Source organism: Artemia sp. Qi Xiang Cuo, chromosome 1, assembly GCF_049724085.1.
Source record: "Artemia sp. Qi Xiang Cuo chromosome 1, ASM4972408v1, whole genome shotgun sequence".
NCBI classification, from domain to species: Eukaryota; Metazoa; Arthropoda; class Branchiopoda; order Anostraca; family Artemiidae; genus Artemia; species Artemia sp. Qi Xiang Cuo.
This window is the reverse complement of record NC_142794.1, coordinates 54,985,907-55,008,147: the sequence shown is the minus strand read 5'-3', so window position 1 is coordinate 55,008,147 and position 22,241 is coordinate 54,985,907. Positions and strand designations below refer to the sequence as shown.

The 22,241-nt window shown below is 34.5% G+C and overlaps 1 protein-coding gene across 4 annotated transcripts in view; it reads left to right on the top strand.

Annotated features, from left to right (window-relative positions):
- LOC148956492 (voltage-gated inwardly rectifying potassium channel KCNH6-like) overlaps positions 1-22,241 on the top strand; it is a 235,620-nt gene that overhangs the window by 13,725 nt on the left and 199,654 nt on the right. Inside the window, exons 1-2 of one of the 4 annotated variants that reach the window (XM_089095625.1) lie at positions 827-890; positions 10,226-10,582. The exons of 1 other annotated variant lie outside the window; for it this stretch is intronic. In XM_089095625.1, coding sequence (XP_088951751.1) covers positions 10,283-10,582 — 300 coding nt within the window. In that variant the 5' untranslated portion in view covers positions 827-890; positions 10,226-10,282. Of the gene's footprint in view, positions 1-826; positions 932-10,225; positions 10,583-21,977; positions 22,096-22,241 lie in introns of those variants that run through there. 2 more of the 4 variants (XM_089095618.1, XM_089095643.1) reach the window with 2 other exon arrangements.

Genomic DNA, 22,241 nt, shown 5'->3' with positions numbered 1-22,241 from the left:
GAGTTTATTTCTAAAAAGTGAGGTTGGAAAGATTAGGGATTTAACAATGCATAAATATTTATTTAGGACTAAACTCCTCCCGGTTATGCATTACGGGTGTGAACTGTGGGGTCTTAGAGAAAGGGAGGAGTTGGAGAGAATGCAAAGGAATTATTTTAAGAGAGTTTTTCGGGTCCATAAATCCACTCACAGTGTTGTACTGGAGGGGGATTTGGGACTAAGTAGGTTAAGAAAAGATAGGTTAACAAGAATGGCGAAGTTTTGGATAAAAAGACCAGCGAGAGTAGCGTATTTTAGTTTGTTGGAGGATAAGATAGAGGTAGGGTGGCCGCAAGAAATTAAAATTTTTTTAGATGAAGTAGGATATTCGTATTTTTGGAATGAAGGCCAGGGATCGATCGGGTACAGTGGTTTATAAGGTAAAAGAAAGGTTACATGAGCAAGGTATATAGCATTGGCAGGCTCGGAAGGAGGCCTTAATAGAAGTTTAATAGAAGTATAACTTCTATTTAATAGAAGTATAAAATAGGTTAAATGTATCGCTGCTTCAGGATTGGATCGTAAAAAGAAAACCCATGATATCTAAACTATCCATACTCAATAAAGCTTTTGAATTACGAATTAAAGCAAATAAACTTTCGCCAATTTTTGGAGGCGAGCTTTGCAAGTGAATCAACATTCATCAAGGGAACCCTCTATCATACAAATAAAATGCAAATGGTTAGCCTACTCATGACAATGTGTCCAGGAGATGCGTTCCTACGAGGGTTTGTCGGAGATATTAGATCCGAATTGGCAATTTCCATTTAGTTCTGTAGCTCAAGGCTATGAGACCAGGACATGGTCTTTCTTTGTGAGATAACAATGTGATTGTGTATTTATCCACTGTGGTTAAAATAATTTCTGTGTGAAAGAAAAATGAAGAATTGTGGTAAATCTATAAAATTCATTTTGCATAATCTATAAGTAAATTTGAAGTAATAAACAAACCAAATTTGTAAGAGTTTTGCAATAGTAATCGTACGACTTAATGCACAAACTGTTCACTACGATATTGCGTATGTATGGCATTTTAAAATTGGAAAAAAGATAGACATAAATAAAATCGTTAAACTCTACAAATAAAAAAATAAGTTAAACGTATGCGAGGCAAAATAAGTCAAATTTTGAAAGGTCAAGAGTTTCAATAAAAATATTCAGGCTACTGCATACTTCGTTAAATCGGGTGTCGCACAAAAACTCATTTTGGAGTTGTTAACTTAGGGAATTTGGAACAAACAGCTCTGTCAGTGACAGGAAGGACCTAATTTAAAAAGCAGCCGGTCTAATAAACGTGGTTATATTTTTGGTATCAATGACAAATGAGTGTTACTAATAGGACAAATTCAGCTCCTTTGTTGAATCATAAAACTAGCTATATTATAAGTCATACCTATAGTAATGATGAAATATTGCAGCAATCAAAAAACAGTTCCTGCCATCACTAAGAAAGTATTTCCTCTTCCCAGAACATGTGCAATCTGCAAACAGTTCGTGGTAACGAACTATAAGTAAGGAGTGACCCGGCTCAATGGTAACCGAAACTCTAAAAAACGGAATTTTGATACCAATTAATACATCAAAAGAATTATATTTTAATTCTGATTTCAAATCAATAAATTTCATCGACTTTAATCTTACCTATCAAAAGTTACGCGCCTGAGAAAATTTGGCTGATTTTCAAAAAAAGGGGGAAAGACCCTCTAAAAGTCATAGAACCTTAATGAAAATCACACCATCATACTCAGCGTATCAGAGAACCCTACTGTAGAGGTTTCAAGCTCCTATCTACAAAAATGTGTAATTTTCTATTTTTTGCCAGAAGAAAGATCACGGATGCGTGTTTATTTGTTTTTTTTTTGTTTTTTTTTCTTTTCCCCAGGGGTGATCGTATCGACCCAGTGGTCCTAGAATATCGTGGGAGGGCTCATTGGAACGGAAATTAAAAGTTCTAGTGCCCTTTTTAAGTGACCAAGAAATGGACGGCAACTAGACCCCCTCTCACAATCATTTTTTCCCCAAAGTCACCCTATCAAAATTTTGAGATAGCCATTTTGTTCAGCATGGTCGAAAATATTATAACAATGTCTTTTAGGATGACTTAATCCCTCAAAGCCCCCAGGGGGAGGGCTGAAAGTTATGAACTTTACCCAATGTTAATATATAGTATTGGTTATTGGGACCCGTCTCAATGGTAACCGAAACTCTAGAAAACGGTATTTTGAGTCAAATAGATGCATCAAAAGAATCGGATTTTAATGCTGATTTCAAATAAATATGTTTCATCAAGTTTAGTCTTACCAATCAAAAGTTACGCGCCGGAGAAAATTTGGCTTATTTTCGAAAAAAGGTGGAAAGACCCCCTAAAAGTTATAGAACCTTAATGAAAATCACACCATCATATTCCGCGTATCAGAGAACCCTACTGTAGAGGTTTCAAGCTTCTATCACCAAAAATGTGGAATTTTCTATTTTTTGCCAGAAGAAAGATCACGGGTGCGTGTTTATTTGTTTTTTTCCCAGGGTTGATCGTATCGACCCAGTGGTCCTAGAATATCGTGGGAGGGCTCATTGGAATGGAAATTAAAAGTTCTAGTGCGCTTTTTAAGTGACCAAAAAAATGGAGGGCAACTAGGCCTCCTCCCACGCTCATTTTTTTCCCAAAGTCACCTGATCAAAATTTTGAGATAGCCATTTTTTTTCAGCATGTTCGAAAATATTATAAGTATGTCTTTTAGGATGACTTAATCCCCCGAAGTTCGCGGGAGGAGGGCTGAAAGTTATGAACTTTACCCAATGTTAACATATAGTATTGGTTATTGGGAAGTATACAGTACAGACGTTTTCAGGGGAGATTTTTCCTGGTAGTGGGGGGGGGGGTCGGGGGTTATGTAGGACGATCTTTCCATGAAGGAAGTTTTCATAGGGGAAGTGACATTGCTATGAAGGGGACGCCGGACTTCCCAGCATTATTTAAAAAAAGATCAGAAATTAAATATAAAAAAAACAAGTTTTTCAACTGCAATAGCAGCAACATCAAAACTTTTAACGAACAGAAAATATTACATATATGATTGGGTTCACCTCCTAGTCAATACCACACTCTTTAAGCCAGAGATTTTTTAGTACTTTCATAAGAGCTATTTATTGTAATTAACAGCTTTTGTGATTAAGCGGTCATTTTTGAAGAATTGGAACAAATTTCAAACTCTCGATTAAAGAGCAAGGTTTTAACTAGGGCGCGAACCCTCTAATATACGTATAAAAATATGTGAATACATAAGTTCGTTACGTAGGTTAATTCGTAAGTTACGTATATTTATTACTAATAAAAACGTTCGTAAATAAAATGAAACAAGTTTCGAGAAAGCTATTTAACCAAATAAAAGTAAACTAATATGAAAATTTTGTTTTAATTATTCATGTACTGTAAGCCAAAATCAATACTTGCATTTATTCAAAAACGTTCAAAAATTAAATAAAAAAAACAAGTTTTTTAACTTAAAGTAAGGAGCGACATTAAAACTTAAAACAAACATAAATTATTCCGTATATGAAAGGGGCCGTCCCTTTTTCAACGCCTTGCTCTTTAAGGTAAAGTTTGACTTTATCACAACTCTATTTTTTTTTAAACAATAAAAAACTTTAGTGTAAAGAGCAAGGCGTTGAGGAAAGGACAGTCCCTTTCATACACGGAATAAATTCTGTTCGTTTTAAGTTTTAATGTCGCTCCTTACTTTTAGTTAAAAAAAACCTTGTTTCTTTTTATTTAATCAATGTAAGAGCAACAATGGATATTCAGTTATCCAGCAATGGTTGTACATTTATCCATCGAATGGATAAATGTAAGAACAGCAAAGCGTTTAGCTGTTCAGGAACAACTGTTTGTAATATAACTTGTGTTTGTTGTAGGAAACTAAAGATAAAGTAAACATCGGTTGTATTTTTGGTACTTGTCAGTCATCCCGACAACACTTAAGTTCTTGATCTAAGTAAAAACCGGTTTTTCTGTCTGCATTTGGTAATAATTAAGTTATTCTTTCGTGAAATCAACTACGATGCAGGCATATTTTACTTAAATATTTTATATATAGAACTGGTTAGATTAGGTTAAGTATTTAATATAATCCGTATAGGGCGGCCTGCTTTCCATTATTCTCTTTTGAAGTTTCCATAATCTTTTTTCTAGAGTAGGCCTATTACATTTTCATCATATTTTGGTATTCATTATGATTAACCTAAACTCACTTCTTGAGTGTGGTCGGAATAACCGATAAGTACCGTATTTTGACCTGATTTCCTTCTAGCAAAAATACGGACAAATTCTAGACTAGATTCCGTATGTTTTGTTCCAAAGCGGATGTATTTACAAATACAGCCTGAAATTAATACAATTTCTCTCAATCATGTTTACTTTTAGGTGCATGATACCTGAAACGAGGAACCATTAGATCTATTCTATAATGACTATTTTCCTCTGTCAAGCCCCTTCGCGTGAAAATCGATTTGTTTCGGGATGGCCATGACAAAACATCAAATTTGTTATCGAAAAAGAATAATGGTACTTACGTATTATCCAGAACACACTCGAGAAGGGTAATCGTAATGAAATATACCAAAATGTTATGAAAATTTAATATTTTGGAATTTACAACAAATAATTATGGAAAGCTGGCCACCCAGAACGCATTATACTAAATGCCTGACCACGTCTATATATTAAATATTTAATTAAAATATACCTGCATCGTAGTTTATTTCACGAAAGAATCAGCTAATTATAACCGAATGCAAACAGAGAAAAATGGGTTTACTCAGATCAAAATATGGTAAACTTCTTGAGTGTGTTCTGAATAATACGTAAGTACCACAATAATTAACTATTAGTCCGCCATAGAGTCTATTGGCCGGATCATGTGGCACTCTTCTTAGTCTGATGTACTGTTCGAACTTTACCGTCAAACGAGGACATTACCACGAATTAATTTTTGGGAGTGGGAGAGGTCTAGCACGATACATCCTTAAAAGCCGCTTTTTCTTAGTTTTTTTTTTATTTTATTTTATTTTTTTTTTGCGTTTCCACCTCAGTCTTCCTAGCCTATAGCTTTGGATTAAACTCTTTGGTCCAATGAAATTATGCGTTCCACCACTGTAAAAGAATTGCCACCCAATCGAAACCCAATTTTGGGTCCCAAAGAGCACCTGTCCGGGCACCGAAAACCTGATTTTAGTGAGCATCATTAATTATTTGATTTCTTGGTTTTCGACTCTTATTCCACAGCAAGCTCAATCTTATATATAGTAGTATGTTATGAAGAGCTTCTATTGTAGGATAACCAAAAACAACTCAGCAATCAAATCGCTTTATATCTATACTAAAAATGACAAGCGTAGCCTACTTGGGTATTCCTCTACAAAACGGACTTTTATATAGTGCTAGTTTGGTTAATGCTAATGAAATAAAATAAAATAAGATGAATATACAATAGTTTAGAAACAAATTTGGGCTATATATTTGCACATTAGGGGGGGGGGGGGGGGTAAAGCATAGCATATATTATTATTTAACCTAACCCCCCCCCAAACCCCAAAAAACAACAGTTTAAATATCGTATACGCAATGAAAACCACGCTATACATTGCATTGGTCTATAGCGGTGTCTTCAATTAACCTGTGAAGAACGGGTTTTTCATGACTGGATTCTATTGCAGTATATAAAAGAGTCCGTTTAGTACATGAGTACCCCTACTGGTTTAAATACTGTCTATAGAATTTTGTGTTTGTTTGTTTAAAGCATTCCCAAAAAAAAATTTCCAATCTGTTATTTCTATTACAGAGGCGCAAGCTATTGGTTTTATTCAAAACTTTTTGACAAGGGCTGTTCGCAGCCTGTTGTGATATCTGACATTCGACCGGAAAATAAAGTATGGTTTTCAAAGCATGTTGAACAGTCATTATTTCCGTGACAATTTTAATGAGAAAGCATGCCTCAAACGTCAGTCTGATTCAGTAAATAATTTTCTCTCTCATTCAGTCATTGTTTCCCAACGTATTATGAGGTTTATAGGTCTTTGTAAATAATGAGGTCAAGTACAGTACTTCGAGTGATTTGGGCCCCGCTATCACCTACAGATTCACAATTTATGACTAAAGCACATATAAGTTTATCTTCACAGTATTTTCGTAATAAACTATTAAAATAAGGTACTTTCCCATTATATGGGCACTTCTAAAAAGTCAAGTTTGGTCAATGCTAATGAAGTAAAATAAAATAGAATAAATATATAATAGTTTAGAAACAAATTTGGGCTATATATTTGAATATTAGGGGGGGGGGTGTTGGGTAAAGCGTTGCATATATTAAATACGCAACCTAATCTAACCTAGGTACCTTTTTTCCCCCTAAAACCCCAAAAACAACCGTTTAAATATTGTAAATTCAATGAGAAACCACGCTCTTCGATCAATTTAGATAACAATTACCCTCTTTACAGTCTCCATCACTACGTTCATTCGAATCAGGACTTCCACTATCCCCGAATTTTCGGGGATTTCCCCAAAAATCTATGTGCCTCCCCGAAAAAAAATGTGGTTCCCCGAATCCCCGATATTTCCCCGAAAATCACTAAACCACGGTTTCACGCCTAGTGACTATCCCTAGCAAACATTACTTTACATACCATGATTTTTCACTCTTCTCTTGTTCGTTAATTTTCGTCTCCTTTGTTACTTTGCATAAAAACCAGACCGATAGAATTTAATTATAGACGGTTTTATAGATGTTCACAAAAGTATCACTTTCATTTATCTAGTTTAAATCATTTTGAATGCAGTATTCCAAATGCTATAAGATTCTTACATTTACATCATTCGTGGTCAAGCAATCTTGACAAAATTAGCCAAGAATTATACTTGAAGTTGTTTAACGGAACATTCAGTTAGAATTGTTTAGAAAGCCGAATCATAAGCTTAAATTTGGTTTTGTTTTGCTATTTTTGGTTTTGAACATACTGTATTAATGTTTAATACTTAAGGATTGAACGCATAATATATTGAAGGAATTGATCTTTTTGCCAGGAATTGTTACCATTTAAATTTTTGTTTCATTCCGTGTGTAAAATTTAAGTTCTTTTCTTTTTTATCTGAGAATTGTATTTATCATATCACCTTTTATCCTCAAACGTATTCACTCAGCACTCCCCTCACAATTATTATTCTGGTCCCTTTACCTGTGTAATATTTTCAGTGGGCGTAATATTTTAAACTGCAGTTTTAGGATCTTTTTACGGTCTTGCAAACCTGTTAGTTAGGCAAAGGACATTTTACGGAAAATATATCCTGCTCAAATTCGGAATAGCCACGTAAATTTTTTTAAATATCTAAGGCCTACCTTTACAGCTTCTAATGCTTGAACAATTAATAACCCTGTATGAAGGCTAATTCTGAGATAGAAAAAAAATAAAGGAAATATGGTATGATTTATTTTTACCTAGGACCTATCCCTAAATACAATCTTCTTACCATACAAAAATGCACCACTCTTTCCCCCTCCTAATGAAGGAAAATTTAGCTATAGACTATGTAAAAGGTCGGAGAGTAGGGGATTTGAATGAAAGTAACCCCAAAAATATTATCCATAAGAAAATTTACATTACAGCTTAAAGTAAAAATTTGGTTATTAGGCTCATATTGTTTTCTTGTCAAGTTTTATATATTTTCGGACTTATTTATCACGAACAGTTGGTTAATAATGCCAAATAATGTTAGCGCGAAGTAAAAGAATTAGTAATATTTATATGATTTGTAGCCTACCGCTATCATGTCCAGGCATTAGATGGGCTGATATAGAAATGAGACTGCAACAAGTATTATATTTGGAACATAGATGGTCACAGGGTTGGTGAGAGGGTTGGGGGTCAATCGGTGACTATTTACGATGAGGCTACCAAAAGAAAGGAAAGCATAGTAGAATCAAACAATGAAAAAAAATGTATGTTCCGAGGGGTATTTTCTGCAGGGGGGTGGGTATTTTACGAAGGTATTTTTCGCGGGGATATTTTCCGCGGGGAGTATTTTCAGCGGGGGAGCATTTTCTGCGGGGAATATTTTTTGTGAGAGGTGGGGGGATATTTTCCGTTTTTTTCTGTGGGTGGATTTTTTTTTGAGGGGGGGGGGTAAACACCTAAGACCTTAGAAGCAGTATGAAAAACCAATAATGTGTCAATTGTCGTCAAAATTCCATTTTTAATTTAAATTTACTTGTTTAGTTTAGTTCTTGTTTGTTTTAATATTACCCCATACTTATAGGTTGAATTTTTTCTGTTTAATTTACTTATCTAGAAACCGCAAACAATATTTTTTTTTTTAACAATTTTGAAGTTTTTGCCGCAATATCAGCAATAAGAGTTTTCAGCTATGGGTTCCAATCCCAGGTTCTGGCTCTAAAACCTATTTTGTAAAAGGCTTGATTTTCTACGTGGACTGCTTGAGCCTGAAAACGAAGCTAAAACCAATTTTGGCTCCCAAATTTTCGCAATGAAATTCCATTTTGTTTTTTCCCCCGAGAAATCCCCGAATCTTGAAGACGTGTCCCCGAAAACTCCCCGAATTTTTAAGACTTGTCCCCGAATTTTTATATTCGAGAGTGGAAACCCTGATTCGACCGTCTATAGCCGAAGTGCCCCTATAATGGGAAAGTACCAAAAATAATATTAGCCGTAAATTTGAACAAATTCTACCTAATTGTTATTAGTTTTCGAAGACAATCATTAAAACAAAACGATTCCTAAATTTGTCAGCCATTTTGTTGGCTGGAAAATCATATATAAACATGATTGATATATCTTGTTTAATTGCAGATTAGGTCATAGCCTTTGTGATTGGCAGAAAAAATTAGCCAGATTTTAATCTGTTTGTGGATTTTTAAAATGAAATATAAGTTAGGTCCCTATTTTTTTTCAAATCTCATTTGCGTGAACCTAGTGAATGAGGAAATAAACAATCAAATTGAACCGAAAAAGCCACACTACCTTTCCACCCTGACGAAAAGTACTGCGGAAGCTGTTTTTGATATTTTACTTTTTTTTGCTTTAGCTGTAATTACATAAAGTGAGGCTATTGCTCTTTAGACTACATTTTTGATGCTCAGTTCTTTTGTATTGTGTTTTTCCTTTCCATGAGTGATATTTTTACATAAAGTTCCAAAATGTCTATAGACTGAAGGATTGGTCTGATCTTCATAGTCACGAGAAAGGTCTTTGTCTCTGTGTACACTTGTACTGGTAAAAAATTGAGATATAGCAAAGAAATTTATTAAATATAATAGGAAGTGTAGGTGAGAAATTTGGTTTTTCGGAAACCCATTTATTTGTGTATATTTATGCGCAAGTGTATGTAGTCAAACATGAAGCGGGTCAGCTTAGAGGGCAGAACATTAAACTCTAAAACTTGAGACTATGATTTAGAGCATGGGAGTTGGGAGTTGGAGGGGTTGGGTATTGAGGTGACTCTGAATTTTGTGTAGGGGGATGGTAATTTTTTTCCCGTTCCTAAAAAAACAAAAGCTTTATTTTCTTACGTTTATCGTCTAAAAGGCTCCTTGGCTAGTGAGCAATACAAGTAAGGCGGTTTTTTTAAGGCGGCTTGCCATAGAAAACTTTTGAAATCTTCAGCTTTATAGTATATTTAATGATTGGGGTCTTAGAGGAGGGGTCACTACCACGGTTTGGCAAAATCATCTAAGAGCAACCGAATATTACCGTTTCTAGGTGCAAAGTATAATAAAGCACGTTTTTTATGTATAAAAATTGGAAATCTTGACGATTTACCCGCCCTTTACCCGTACCCCAGCCATTTAAACATTTGCCTCTCAATTACTTGGACTATCTGTCTTGGCTTTTCTCTGTCTACAATTAGCCATGTCTTGATGCAACCTATGTAACCTACTACAAAATACTTGATAACTTCAATTCAAAATCCTATTCAAATAACCCTGTCTGACATTTTGCTCGTTAAAATCACCCGGAGGGTACCTTTAAGTGTAATTGCAGATCCCGACAGATTTTTGTTTAGTTTTAAGCATGGAAATATAATAAACTCAAGTTTTCTTTTTCATCCATTTTTCTTACATTGAATATATAGATACTAATATTGTGAGACCTTTCATTGAAAATATTTTAACTACAGTGTATTGACAATATTTTTTGTGGCCTTTGGATTACTATACATACAACTTGAGCAATAATGTATGTGGCTCCTGCTCGTTATACACCTAACCATACTCGAAAGAAAGTACAACTGAGTCGTGTTAACGGCTCCCGAAGTTGCTCAGAAGGTGAGATCACCAAAGAAGTAAACGGTAGATTAAGTGAATGTGACAAGGATGAGAAAAGGATTACGATTAAAAGCGCGAAAGGCAGGAGACAAAGCATGCCGCGGTGGTCAAATGTTCGGATTAGTTTCGATACAGATTCACTAAAAGTTGATTCAGAACACGGAGATAAGCCAGCTGTCCCTGAAACTATTAAGAAAATTGGCAAAGAGGTAATCGCTCGAAAACTCACTTGTTTTACTACGTATGTAAACTAAACCTTATAATTAGACTCTTAAGTATTACCGAGCCTTTACAATTTTACTAGTCGCTTGTTTTGTTTTGTTACCTACGTTATTTGGACACAAAAAAGTGTATGCGTAGAAACATGGGGCAGAACCTTGTATAAATTCATAGACTATAAAATTGTTGTATTTGTTTCATTTTAAACCCGGTTTTCGGAGTTGAAAAGTGAGCAATAGAAAATTCTATCTTTTGCTGTATGGAAAAGTATGTATCTAAATCGTAAATGTCCTTTCTTCTACCTTTCTTGGATACTTTATACCAGTAGGGTTATTATAATAAGAAATTCTATGAGTGTTATTAATGCATTAAAAAAAACTAAGCTTAGCTTGGAATTTGTTGTCGTTAATGTTAAAAATTGCCCGTACATACCCAAATTGCACTCATTCTTAATGTTGAGGGGCTGATTAAAAAAAAGCTAACATTTTCTTATGATAGCAAAAAGCAAAGTTTAAACTTAAAACGAACTAAAATTGTTGCCTCGCCGACTACGCAAGATATATCTACTAAACTATAGGTCAAATGAACTAGATCTTGACGTGACCTTTCAAATATTTTTATTGTTCTAAAACAACCGCTTTACTAAAAACAAAGAGCCCCCCCCCCTAAAAAAAAACAAGACAAACACAGGATGCTCTCTTGGGAGCAGAAAATTATACGACTAGCCTACCCAAAACAAAGAGTAATTTGCAGGTCTCTCAGTAGGCTTTTAGCAACCATATATTGTTGTTAAAAGTTAGTAGTACTCGTATTATAATACGAGTAGGCCTAATATTACTTATATTATATTATATTACGTAATATTACTTACGAGTTATATTACTATTACTCGTATTATAATACGATTAGCCTACTATTAACTTTTAGTATTCAATATTAATTTTCTAAAAAAAACTCAAGCAAGCTCAGTCCTCAGTAAAGTGCCGGTTTTAGAATTCGATAGATATTAGAAAATATCACAAGTCAGTTTATTTGAGCCAGTTTTTTAGATTTTTTGTGCAGTCGGCAAGGCCATAATTTTTATTCGTTTTCAGTTTCAACTTCGCTCTGTACTTCCGTAAGAAAAGTTCTTTTTTTTATATTAACGTTTACTCTTTTCTTAAACATATAAAATAAACCTTAAGAAATGATCTTTGTTTAACATGGGCGATGAAACTAAAGAATTCAGTATGATTTTTTAAAGGGCACTTAACAGAGGTTTTACTTCTGGCATCGTTTTTAATTTTCGCACAAGATATATGTATCTTCGCCACAATTTTAAAGTCTGAGGGATTTCTCATTATTGCTATCTTTAAGAATAATTTTGCGAGTCTCAGTGTTGGCTGACTGTCTCAAAGACAAAGGTCTCATTAGCGAATTTTTCCAGCACCACAGGGAACTCTCACAGAAATTTCGGTAAAAAATTACAGGGAATCGTAAGTGTGTTAAAAGTTCGAACTGCTAACAAGAGCCTAGTTTAAAATAAAGAAAGCGTGTAATCACTTACTAATCGTTATGTAAAGCGCTGCTTATTCATTGTGCATACAGCATGACTAATATGTATCCTGGGTCGACAAGGTTTCCAATGAAGGTGGCTGGCACAATATAGAAGTCCCAAAGCTGTCAAATTACTCAAATGGTACTTCCTTTGAGTTGGTATTAATATTTTCCCTGCTGGTTTGCTATCTTTGAGGACTGCCTTTTCCTGAATCTTAAAAACTAAGTTCTGCTCCGTTCAGTCGTAAAACCAAAACATTTTCTAATGATGTAAGTTTCATTACATCTGAAAATCTCTGGCACAAAACGGGCGAAGTTAAATGGTTTTTCTAAGATTTTCTGGAAAGCAGGTGTTGGCTTTCAGTGTTCTGTCGTTTTTCGGATTTCTTGTCCTACCTCTAAACATTTTGAACACTCAAGCAAAAACAGATTATAATGGACGAGAGAGGGTAGTCTTTTAAGGCATCGATCCCTCTTAAGCATGTTCGAACATGGAGATTATACTAGTACCTTCTTTGTGCTTCCCGGCCTTTCCCCTCCACAAATATCACCAACAGTGTCAGGAAACGAATTTATAATAGCTTTTAATAAAGCGATCAAACCTCTTTCTGAGATCCTGTGGTAGCCTGCTACCCCTAGCAGGAAAAATCAAACCTAACAAACTATATAATGCTAATAACTATCCAAAATGTTGTTTTTAATTACGGTTAATTAACATGGTCTGTTTACCGCTCTCTTGGATAGCCTATTTCAGCTAAATCTACCAAATATACCCTTAGCCATGCGTTTTTGAATTCCGTCCAGTCATGATTATGGCAACCTTTCAGCCTTCAGAGGTATCTAATTTCAAATTGATGGTAATAGCAAATAGTGAAAAAATATATTTTCTTTTTTTTCCAAGATGGCCAACTAAAAACATCATGTTACAGTTTTAGATATTGGAAAATCGATTGGTTCTATTAGAATTTGCATCCCCTAACATTTTGACCCTCATAGCGTGAAAATTTAGATTTTGTGACACAAAATGACAGAAAACATCACTTTTACTGTTGTATATCTAGATGTGATGCTCGAAACCTTCTTGGGGTTTTAGATCAAGAAAAACTGGTTGGATTCCCATTTCCTTGCATGTTGACCCTTCTAGGACAAAAAGCTATGTTTTCTGACACAAAATGATAGAAAAGCCACTCTGTCAAGGTGAAGGGCTTAAAATCTTCTACATAAGGTTTTAAACTATTAAATGTTAATTTGTTGTCTTAGAGTTTCCTATGTCATTTTGACTCCTTTTGGCAAAAATTGATGTTTGGTGTTACAAAATAGGCCACCTTTCTGTGGTATGATCTATTTTGTTACTATAAAAGAGCGTTATATGTAGCAGTTTCTTTTCAAATAAGCTCTCTTACAACATTCTACGATAACTGCTTTGATATGATTACCCCTGGGGTATAAAACAAAAAAAAGGAGACACATCGGTGCTTCCTTTACAAAAAAAGTGTTTTTCTTATTGCTCCAGGTAGGAAGCTATAATTTTCTTTAACAATGTGTTCGACCCTGCTGATTCTAACGTTGGGCTTTTCATTAGATCCGACGCCCTTTTTGAGTAATTGCTGGTTCTTTTTCGACATTCCCATAAATACTATTTTTGCAATAGGCTTTTAATTTAAATAATAATCTCATTAATAGTTACCACGCCTTAATGGGCGTTAAATGACATTTTTTCCCACTGAAAATTTTTTTCGAAACTTTTTTTTGACACTTTTGGCTAGTATGGGCTGTGGTTTGCTCCTTGCTAGGTTACAGGTTACTGCAACCATTATTTATTGATCTGTCAATCCAAATATTACTTTTCAAGACTAACAGATTGCTTCAAAATCATCAACTCGTTTAAAAAATTTTACACAAGCGTCAACTTTTTTTTTACATGTCTAAATGAAAAAGAAAAAATCTGCGCTTTAACAAAAAATGTCAATTTAGAATTGTAAAATTAGATGGGAAGTCACAATTTTGATTGTTTTGAGCCATCTTGCGTTCTTTCTCTTAATTAGTGTTATGATTTTCATCTTTGTTGTTGTTGATTGTTGTGACAAAGACATACAGTTTTTAGTAAAGCATAAATGATACTCAAGCCTTTTATAACGTTGCAGAAGGGGGTGAAGGGTAGCCTTGCTCTTTTTTGTAAACATTGATTAGAATTATGATTTAATTTTATGGTTGTGTTGCTGTTGATGGTATGATAACTAAAAACACATTGCTTCAAATACAAATCGTTTTCAGTAAAGTAAAAATGAACTGTGGCTTTTAAACGTTTTAATGGGTGGTTGATCTACTCTTGATCGTTAATTATAATTAATATAATTAATTACAATTATAATTAGTTATAATCAGTATCTTTAATTATAACTCCTGTTCGTTTTAGGCTTTATCTATTCATCTATATTAGTATCTGGTATTTTCAAGCTTGTTGTGATTATTCATTTTAAACTCTTTTCGTTTGAAGTTCCATTTGCTCATTCATAGTAAGTTTTTGTCGTTTAAATTTTAGCTTATTATAAGACTTTGTTTCTGCTCGTCTTAGATTTTAATGGCTCTTTGCTGTTCTCCGAACATTTCTTTTTTGAAAAATTAGATACCTTAGATCTCTTTAGTCCTCCATTTTATAGATTATGAACAAGCGTTTGATCCAGCCGATAAAAGAGCTTTAGCTAATGTTCCATCCTTGTATTGTGTTAAATAATAATAATACAAAAACAACAAAAACAGACAAGTTTTTATTTCAACTCAAAGTAAGGTGCAATGTTCCTAGGAATTGAGGAGAGAACAAGCCACTCCTGTACGAAATTAAATACAAAAAACAAGTTTTTTAAACTGAAAGTAAGGAGCAACATTAAAACTTAAAACGAACAGAAATTATTCCGTATATGAAAGGGGGTGTGCCCTCCGCAAAGCCTCGCGCTTTACGCTAAAGTTTTTTATTGTTTTAAAAAATAAAGTTTTGAGACAGAGTCAAAATTTAGAGTAAAGAGCGAGGCGTTGGGGGATTAAGTCATCGTAAAAGACATATTTATTAGATTTTCGACTATGCTGAACAAAATGGCTATCTCAAAATTTTAATTGGGTGACTTTGAGAAAAAAAAGAGCGCGGAAGGGGGCCTAGTTGCCCTCCATTTTTTTTGTCACCTAAAAAGGGCACTAGAACTTTTAATTTCCGTTCCAATGAGCCCTCCTAAGATATTCTAGGACCACTGGGTCAATACGATTACCCCTGGGAAAAAAAACAAAACAAACTAACAAACAAATACGCACCCGTGATCATTCTTCTGGCAAAAAATGCAAAATTCCACATTTTTGTAGATAGAAGCTTGAAACCTCTGCTACGCTGATATGATGGTGTGATTTTTATTAAGGTTCTATAACTTTTAGGGGGTATTTCCCCCTTTTTTCAAAAATCAGCCAAATTTTCTCAGGCGCGTAGCTTTTGATGGGTATAATTAAACTTGATGAAACTTATATTTTTGAAATTAGAATTAAAATCTGATTCTTTTGATGTATCTATTGGTACCAAAATTCCGTTTTTTAGAGTTTCGGTTACCATTTAGCCGGGTCACTCCTTACTTACAGTTCGTTACCACGAACTGTTTGATAATTTCTGTTCTTGTAAATTTTTATGTTACTCCTTGCTTTCAGTTAAAAAAAAAAAAATATGTTTGATCGTTGTAAAATCAAGCCTTACCCTCCGAGAACCATTCCCCCGGAAGATCCCCCAACAAAAAATTCCTCCCGCGGAGAATTCACCTTGGAACCTTTCCTCCCGACGGATAGCTCTCTTCATGGAAAATTCTCCTTACAGAAAATTTCCCTTCCCAAAATAGTTCTGTATATTTCCCCATTACAAATACTATATATTAAAAAATGGGCAAATTGCATAACTTACAGCTCATCCATCATCTCCAGAGGCATAGTTATTGGACATCTCAACTGTGCTGAACCAAATTGTCATCTTAAAGTTTTGACTGAATTTTGGCTTGGGAGGGGAGCTAGCTGACTTCCAATCTCTTTGGTCACTTAAAATGGATACCAGAACTTGTAATTTCTATTTGCATGAACCTTCTCCCAATTTTCAAGGAGTATTGGTTCACTACGATCACGCCTGGGGATAAAGGTGTAGAATGACAAGGGGTAGCATAGAATGATGTGCTGGAGCGTGACGGGCTATGCCTTTGCATGTGTCCAATGATACGTTCGTCTGATTTGATATACTTCTGACGTTTTTTTTTCTCTCTCTCTATCGGCTTCATGGAGTTTATGTTCACTTATTACTAGATTGGCTGATTCTTGGAGTTGTCAGTTCACCCCAATGCTGTTGAAATTCCTATTTGTGCCCTAAGGCAGCTATTTTGTTTGAATTATGATCTTAAAATAGAAAAAAACTAAAGTCTGCCTTTACTCTGACCCCCTAGCGAGTGGCTAATCAGTGATAGTTGTCCAGAGAGATTGCTTTTATTTGTGGCAAAGTAGCTAATAGTCTTTTTCGATGGTAACAAGATGAGAACAAGACGCCTTTTCCTAGTAGAGTTAATAGAATTTGTAAATCTAATCCAGCAGAAATCTGTTCAATAGGACTGGATCACTGGATTCCTTTTATTTTTTCTATTTACTGTTTGATGATTTAGAGGCCATTTAATGTTAAAGCTGAATCTGCTATACTTTAGGGAAATATGAGAAAAACATTAAATTGCAAAGGCACACTAGTCTTTCGACCCATAACCTCGAAAATGATTTTTTACGTTGCTATGTCTAAATCCTTTAACGGAGGGGAGGGGGCTATCTTAGAGATATTACTTCTTGGAACCCCCCATCCCTTCCGCTTCTGCCCAAGTAAGGATATAATCTTTCATTTGGCACTAAAAATATTTACGCAAACAGAGGTACTAGCACCACATTTGCATCTATATTACGCGCTTAGTTTGAATATGTTCTTTTCCAGTACAGGTAGTGTGTGCCGAAAAGGCTTCCCTCCTTATTAATATTAAATTAAAAAAAACAAGTTTTTTAAACTGAAAGTAAGGATCGACATTAAAACTTAAAACGAAAAGAAATTATTCCGTATATGAAAGGGACTGTCCCCCCCTCAACGCCTCGCTCTTTACGCTAAAGTTTTTATTGTTTTAAAAAATTAAGTTGTGTGACAGAGTCAAACTTCAGCGTAAAGAGCGAGGCGTTGAGGAGGGGACAGCCCCTATCACATACGGAATAATTTCTGTTCGTTTTAAGTCTTAATGTTGCTCCTTACTTTCAATTTAAAAAACTTCTTTTTTTATTTAATTTCTGATCGTTTTTTAGCTAATGCAGCTTTTATTTTGGCTCACCGTCATTGAAGAAGTAAAAAAAATTTGCATAGAAATTTTACTCTTCTTTTGCTAAATGGCTGTCTCTAAATTTGGTTATGACGTAATTTACAGATTAACTTACGTAACGAACTTCTATATTCGTATATTTTTCTTCTGGCAAAAAATACGTTGCAGATATAGTTGCAGATTTTTGCAGATATGAGCTTGAAGCCTATGCGATAGGGTTTTGTGATACGCTGAATCTGACGGTGGGATTTTCATTAAAATTCTTTCACTTGTAGGGGATGTTTCCTCCCTCTTTAAAAAAATCAGGTAAATTTTCTCAGGCTCGTAACCTTTGATGAGTAATACTAAACTTAATAAAATTTATATATTTAGAATCAGTATTATAAGGCCATTCTTTTGATACATTTATTGACATCAAAATTCCGTTTTTAAAAGTTTCGATTACTATTGAGCCGTATAGCTTGTTTTTTTTATTTTTATTACGTATATGTTATTAAGTATATGAGAGGGTTCTCCCCTTAGTCAATACCACGCTCTTCACGTTAAAAGTTAAAAAAAAATTTTAATTCACAAGCCCCTGAATCACAACGGCTGTTTAAAAAGAATAGAAAGCTTTTTCGAAAACACTAACAAAAACTAGCTTAAAGAGCGAGGTATTGACTAGGGGGAGAACCCCTTAATGTACGTTGTATGTTCTGCTTATTTTAAGTTCTAACATTGCTTTTTACTTTCAGTTGAAAAAACTTTTTTTTTTTAATTTAATTTATAATCGTTTTTTAAATAATGCTTAGAAATCAGGCGCCCCCTTCATAGAAATGTCCCTTACCCCAAAGAAACATCCTCCACGGAAAGATTCTCCAGAGTAACCTCCTCCTCCAGCCCCCCCACCAGAAAAAAATCCTTCCTGAAAATGTCTGTATACTTCCCAATAACCAATGCAATATGTAAGCAATGGGCAAAGTTCATATCTTGCAGCCCTTCCCCCGGGAACTGTGGGGGATTAAGTCATCCTAAAATACATATTTATTAGATTTTCGACTATGCTGAACAAAATGGCTATCTCAAAATTTTAATTGGGTGACTTTGAGAAAAAAATAAGCGTGGGAGGGGGCCTAGTGGCCCTCCATTTTCTGGAGGGCACGCATCGTGATCTTTCTTCGAGCAAAAAAAGCAAATTTCCACCTTTTTGCAGATGGGAGCTTGAAACTTCTTTGAAAGGGTTAAGTGATAAGTTGAAATTAATACCGTAATTTTTTTTAAGGTTAATTAGAAATGCCAAGCTTCACATTATCACCGATAAGAGCTTATAGTTCTTTAATAATATTCTTTGACAAGCTAAATATGATTTTTTGAATTTTGGTAAAGTTAATTTAAAAAAAATCAAAAATTAACCTAAATTTGATTGTTTGAAAAAAATTGAGTTGTGAGAAAGTCAAACTTTAGCGTAAAGAGCGAGGCGTTGAGGAGGGGACAGCCCCTTTCATATACGGAATAATTTCTGTTCGTTTTAAGTTTTAACGTCGTTCCTTACTTTCAGTTAAAAAAAACTTGTTTTTTTTATTTCATTTGTGAACGTTTTTTTATTAATGCAGGTTTTGATTTTAGCTCACCGTGCATGAATAATTAAAACGAAATTTGAATATTAATTTTACTTTGATTTGGTAAAATGGCTGCGTGGAAAGTTACTTAATTATGTATCCGAATGTTTCAATGGGTAACAAATATATGTAACTTACGAATTAACTTACGTAACGAATTTATATATTCATAGATTATTATAAAGTAAATTATGTGGGTTGTTCTCCATTTAATATCTTGCTCTTTAAGCTAAAGTTTGAATTTTGTTCCAATTCTTTAAAAATGACCCCTTAATCACAAGGCCGTTAATTAGAATAAATAGCTCTTATGAAAGTACTAAAAAATCTTTGGCTTAAAGAGCGAGGCATTGACTAGAAGGTGAACCCAATCATATAGCTAATATTTTTTTGTTCGTTTTAAGTTTTGATGTTGCTCCTTACTTTCAGTTGAAAAACTTGTTTTTTTATATTTAATTTCTGATTTTTTTTTAAAAATAATGATGGGAAATCCGGCGCCCACTTCATAGCAATGTCCCTTCCCCAATGAAAACTTCCTTCATGAAAAGATCCTTCCATATAACCCCCGACCCACCCCCCCCCCGCACGACCAGACAAAATTCCCCCTGAAACCTTCTGTATACTTCCCATTAACAAATACTATATGTTAACATTGGGTAAATTTCATAACTTTCAGCCCTCCCCCTGGGGGTTTCGAGGGATTAAGTCATCCTAAAAGACATAGTTATCATATTTTCAACCATGCTGAACAAAATGGCTATCTTAAAATTTTGATCGGGTGACTTTGGGAAAATAATGAGCGTGGGAGGGGGCCTAGTTGCCCTCCATTTTTTTGGTCACTTAAAAAGGGCACTAGAAATTTTAATTTCCGTTCCAATGAGCCCTCCGACGATATTCTGGGACCACTGGGTCGATACGATCACCCCTGGGGAAAAAAAAACATAAATAAACACGCATCCGTGATCTTTCTTCTTGCAAAAAATGGAAAATTCAACATTTTTGCAGATAGGAGCTTGCAACCTCCACAGTAGTGTTCTCTGATACGCGGAATCTGATGGTGTGATTTTCATTAAGGTTCTATAGCTTTTAGGGGTCTTCCCTCCTTTTTTCGAAAATCAGGCAAACTTTCCCAGGCGCGTAACTTTTGATAGGTAGGATTAAACTTGATGAAACTTATATATTTGAAATCAAAATTAAAATCTGATTCTTTTGATGTATCTATTAGTATCAAAAACTAGAGTTTCCGTTTTCTAGAGTTTCGATTACCATTGAGCCGGGTCGCTCCTTACTTACAGTTCGTTACCACGAACTGTTTGATGAGGGAACTCTCATGAAAAACTGGGAAGTTATATATATTTTGAAGTTAAATTGGGGAGCTTACATTGAAAAGTTAAAATAGTTTTTTTTTTGGTCTATGTATATAGACCTACTCTATCTCCATGATAGCATAATGTAGAACTCCCAATGTCCAATTAGCTGGTGTTAAACTATTCAATAATGTATAGCTGTGAGTTGCACAGTGCTTACTTCCATTTAGTAATAGTGTGTTTGTCTTGGAAATACACATTTATGTTTAGGGACGAATGCTCCACTGTGTGCAGCTGGCGATTGCAGCTGGGAGCTTTTTGATAGCTCTAAAGAAACTAACTCTATCATAATCTTTGCTATATAGTAGTTTGGCCCTAGTTGGGCCAAAATTAATTGTCCTCCAACGAAAATGGAAGAAATTGCTGCTAAGCCGTGACGTGATTTCTTCTGTTTCTCATGAAAAGCAACAAAACTTTAACTTTCAGTTCAAATGATCCCTCTCCTATTATTTAAACAACCATCGGTTTGATGCGATGGCCCTTGATAAAAGAATGGATTAGTGTTAATATATATCCTTGACCAGCTTTGGAAAAAGTAAAATTTTTCATTTTTGCATGTTGGGCTGATAACTGAGGTTTAATACTAATAAATTGTACATTTTTGGAATCAACATAAAAAATTATTTTGGTGAACACATTGATTCTTAACTCTTATTCTTAAACACAAAAATTCGTACTCTTAGAATTTTCGTTGTTATTGGCATGTGTCGCTCTTTACTTACATAATATAAGGGCAATGGCATAAGTGGTCCTTATTTTTTTGAATTTTTTCTACTGCAATAATTTCGTTGAATTGTGTATAAAGACCAAGTTTAATTGTTGATAACAACACTAAAACGAAACCACATCATTCTACTAAGAACAATAATTTTTTACTGATTTTGTCTCTTTAAAATCTTAAAATGAAAAATTGCTGTCGTCACTGGGTTAAAACTATATTTTTGGCATCTCGTACAATTACCAAAATCTTAGATACTACCTTTCATTTCGGGTAGTAAGATATATATTTGTTTGTTTCTAAGTCTGAAATGCAGGGAACAAGATTTGATGTTAGTTTAAGCTGCTGATTTAGGGCTCCCTTGGTCATGATTTCTAAGACTTCTGAAGCCAAAAAAGTCAGAAACTACTCAGTTTTATGGTTGGTTATGACGTTTGCTCCAGTTGCATTCTGTTCCCAAGGAAAAGATATTCCTAATTATTTATGCGGTTTTGTGGTATCGTTTTGTGTCGTAAAATAATGAGGCAATGGCTTTGAATTGCTGATGATAAATTCAAACACATTTTTGTGAATTTAAAACGAATCTAGCATGCATCATTCAACTCTGTTAACACCTTTGGATTCGTTTGAAGACGATTTATTTACTGGTATAAGAACCCCTTGTTTTAGTAGACGTCAAGTATCGCCACGTTTTAGTCGACACTGTCCAAGAATCGAAAGGAATTCGCTCGAAAATGGCAGATTTTCAACTGTTGCTGGAGAGCCAATTAGAGATTTAGACCGAACTAGTCCAATTAAGACAGTTTCAGGGTCTGTTGAGAAGCATAGGGAGGATAATGGTAGAATGCTTATTAATCACTTTGATTACTATATGCCTGTTACAAAACCTTTTAACAAGTTGGGCTTAGGAAAAGCTTTGCAGCAAGTTTTCAGGTAACCATTTTATTTAACACTTATGTCTTTTTAAATATGAGATGCTCCCTCGTAGTGTTATGTTATGATACATATATAAATGCTATGTAAAGTCAATAATTAATACTCAAGAATTGATTAGAATTTTCGAGATGTAAATTTTAATG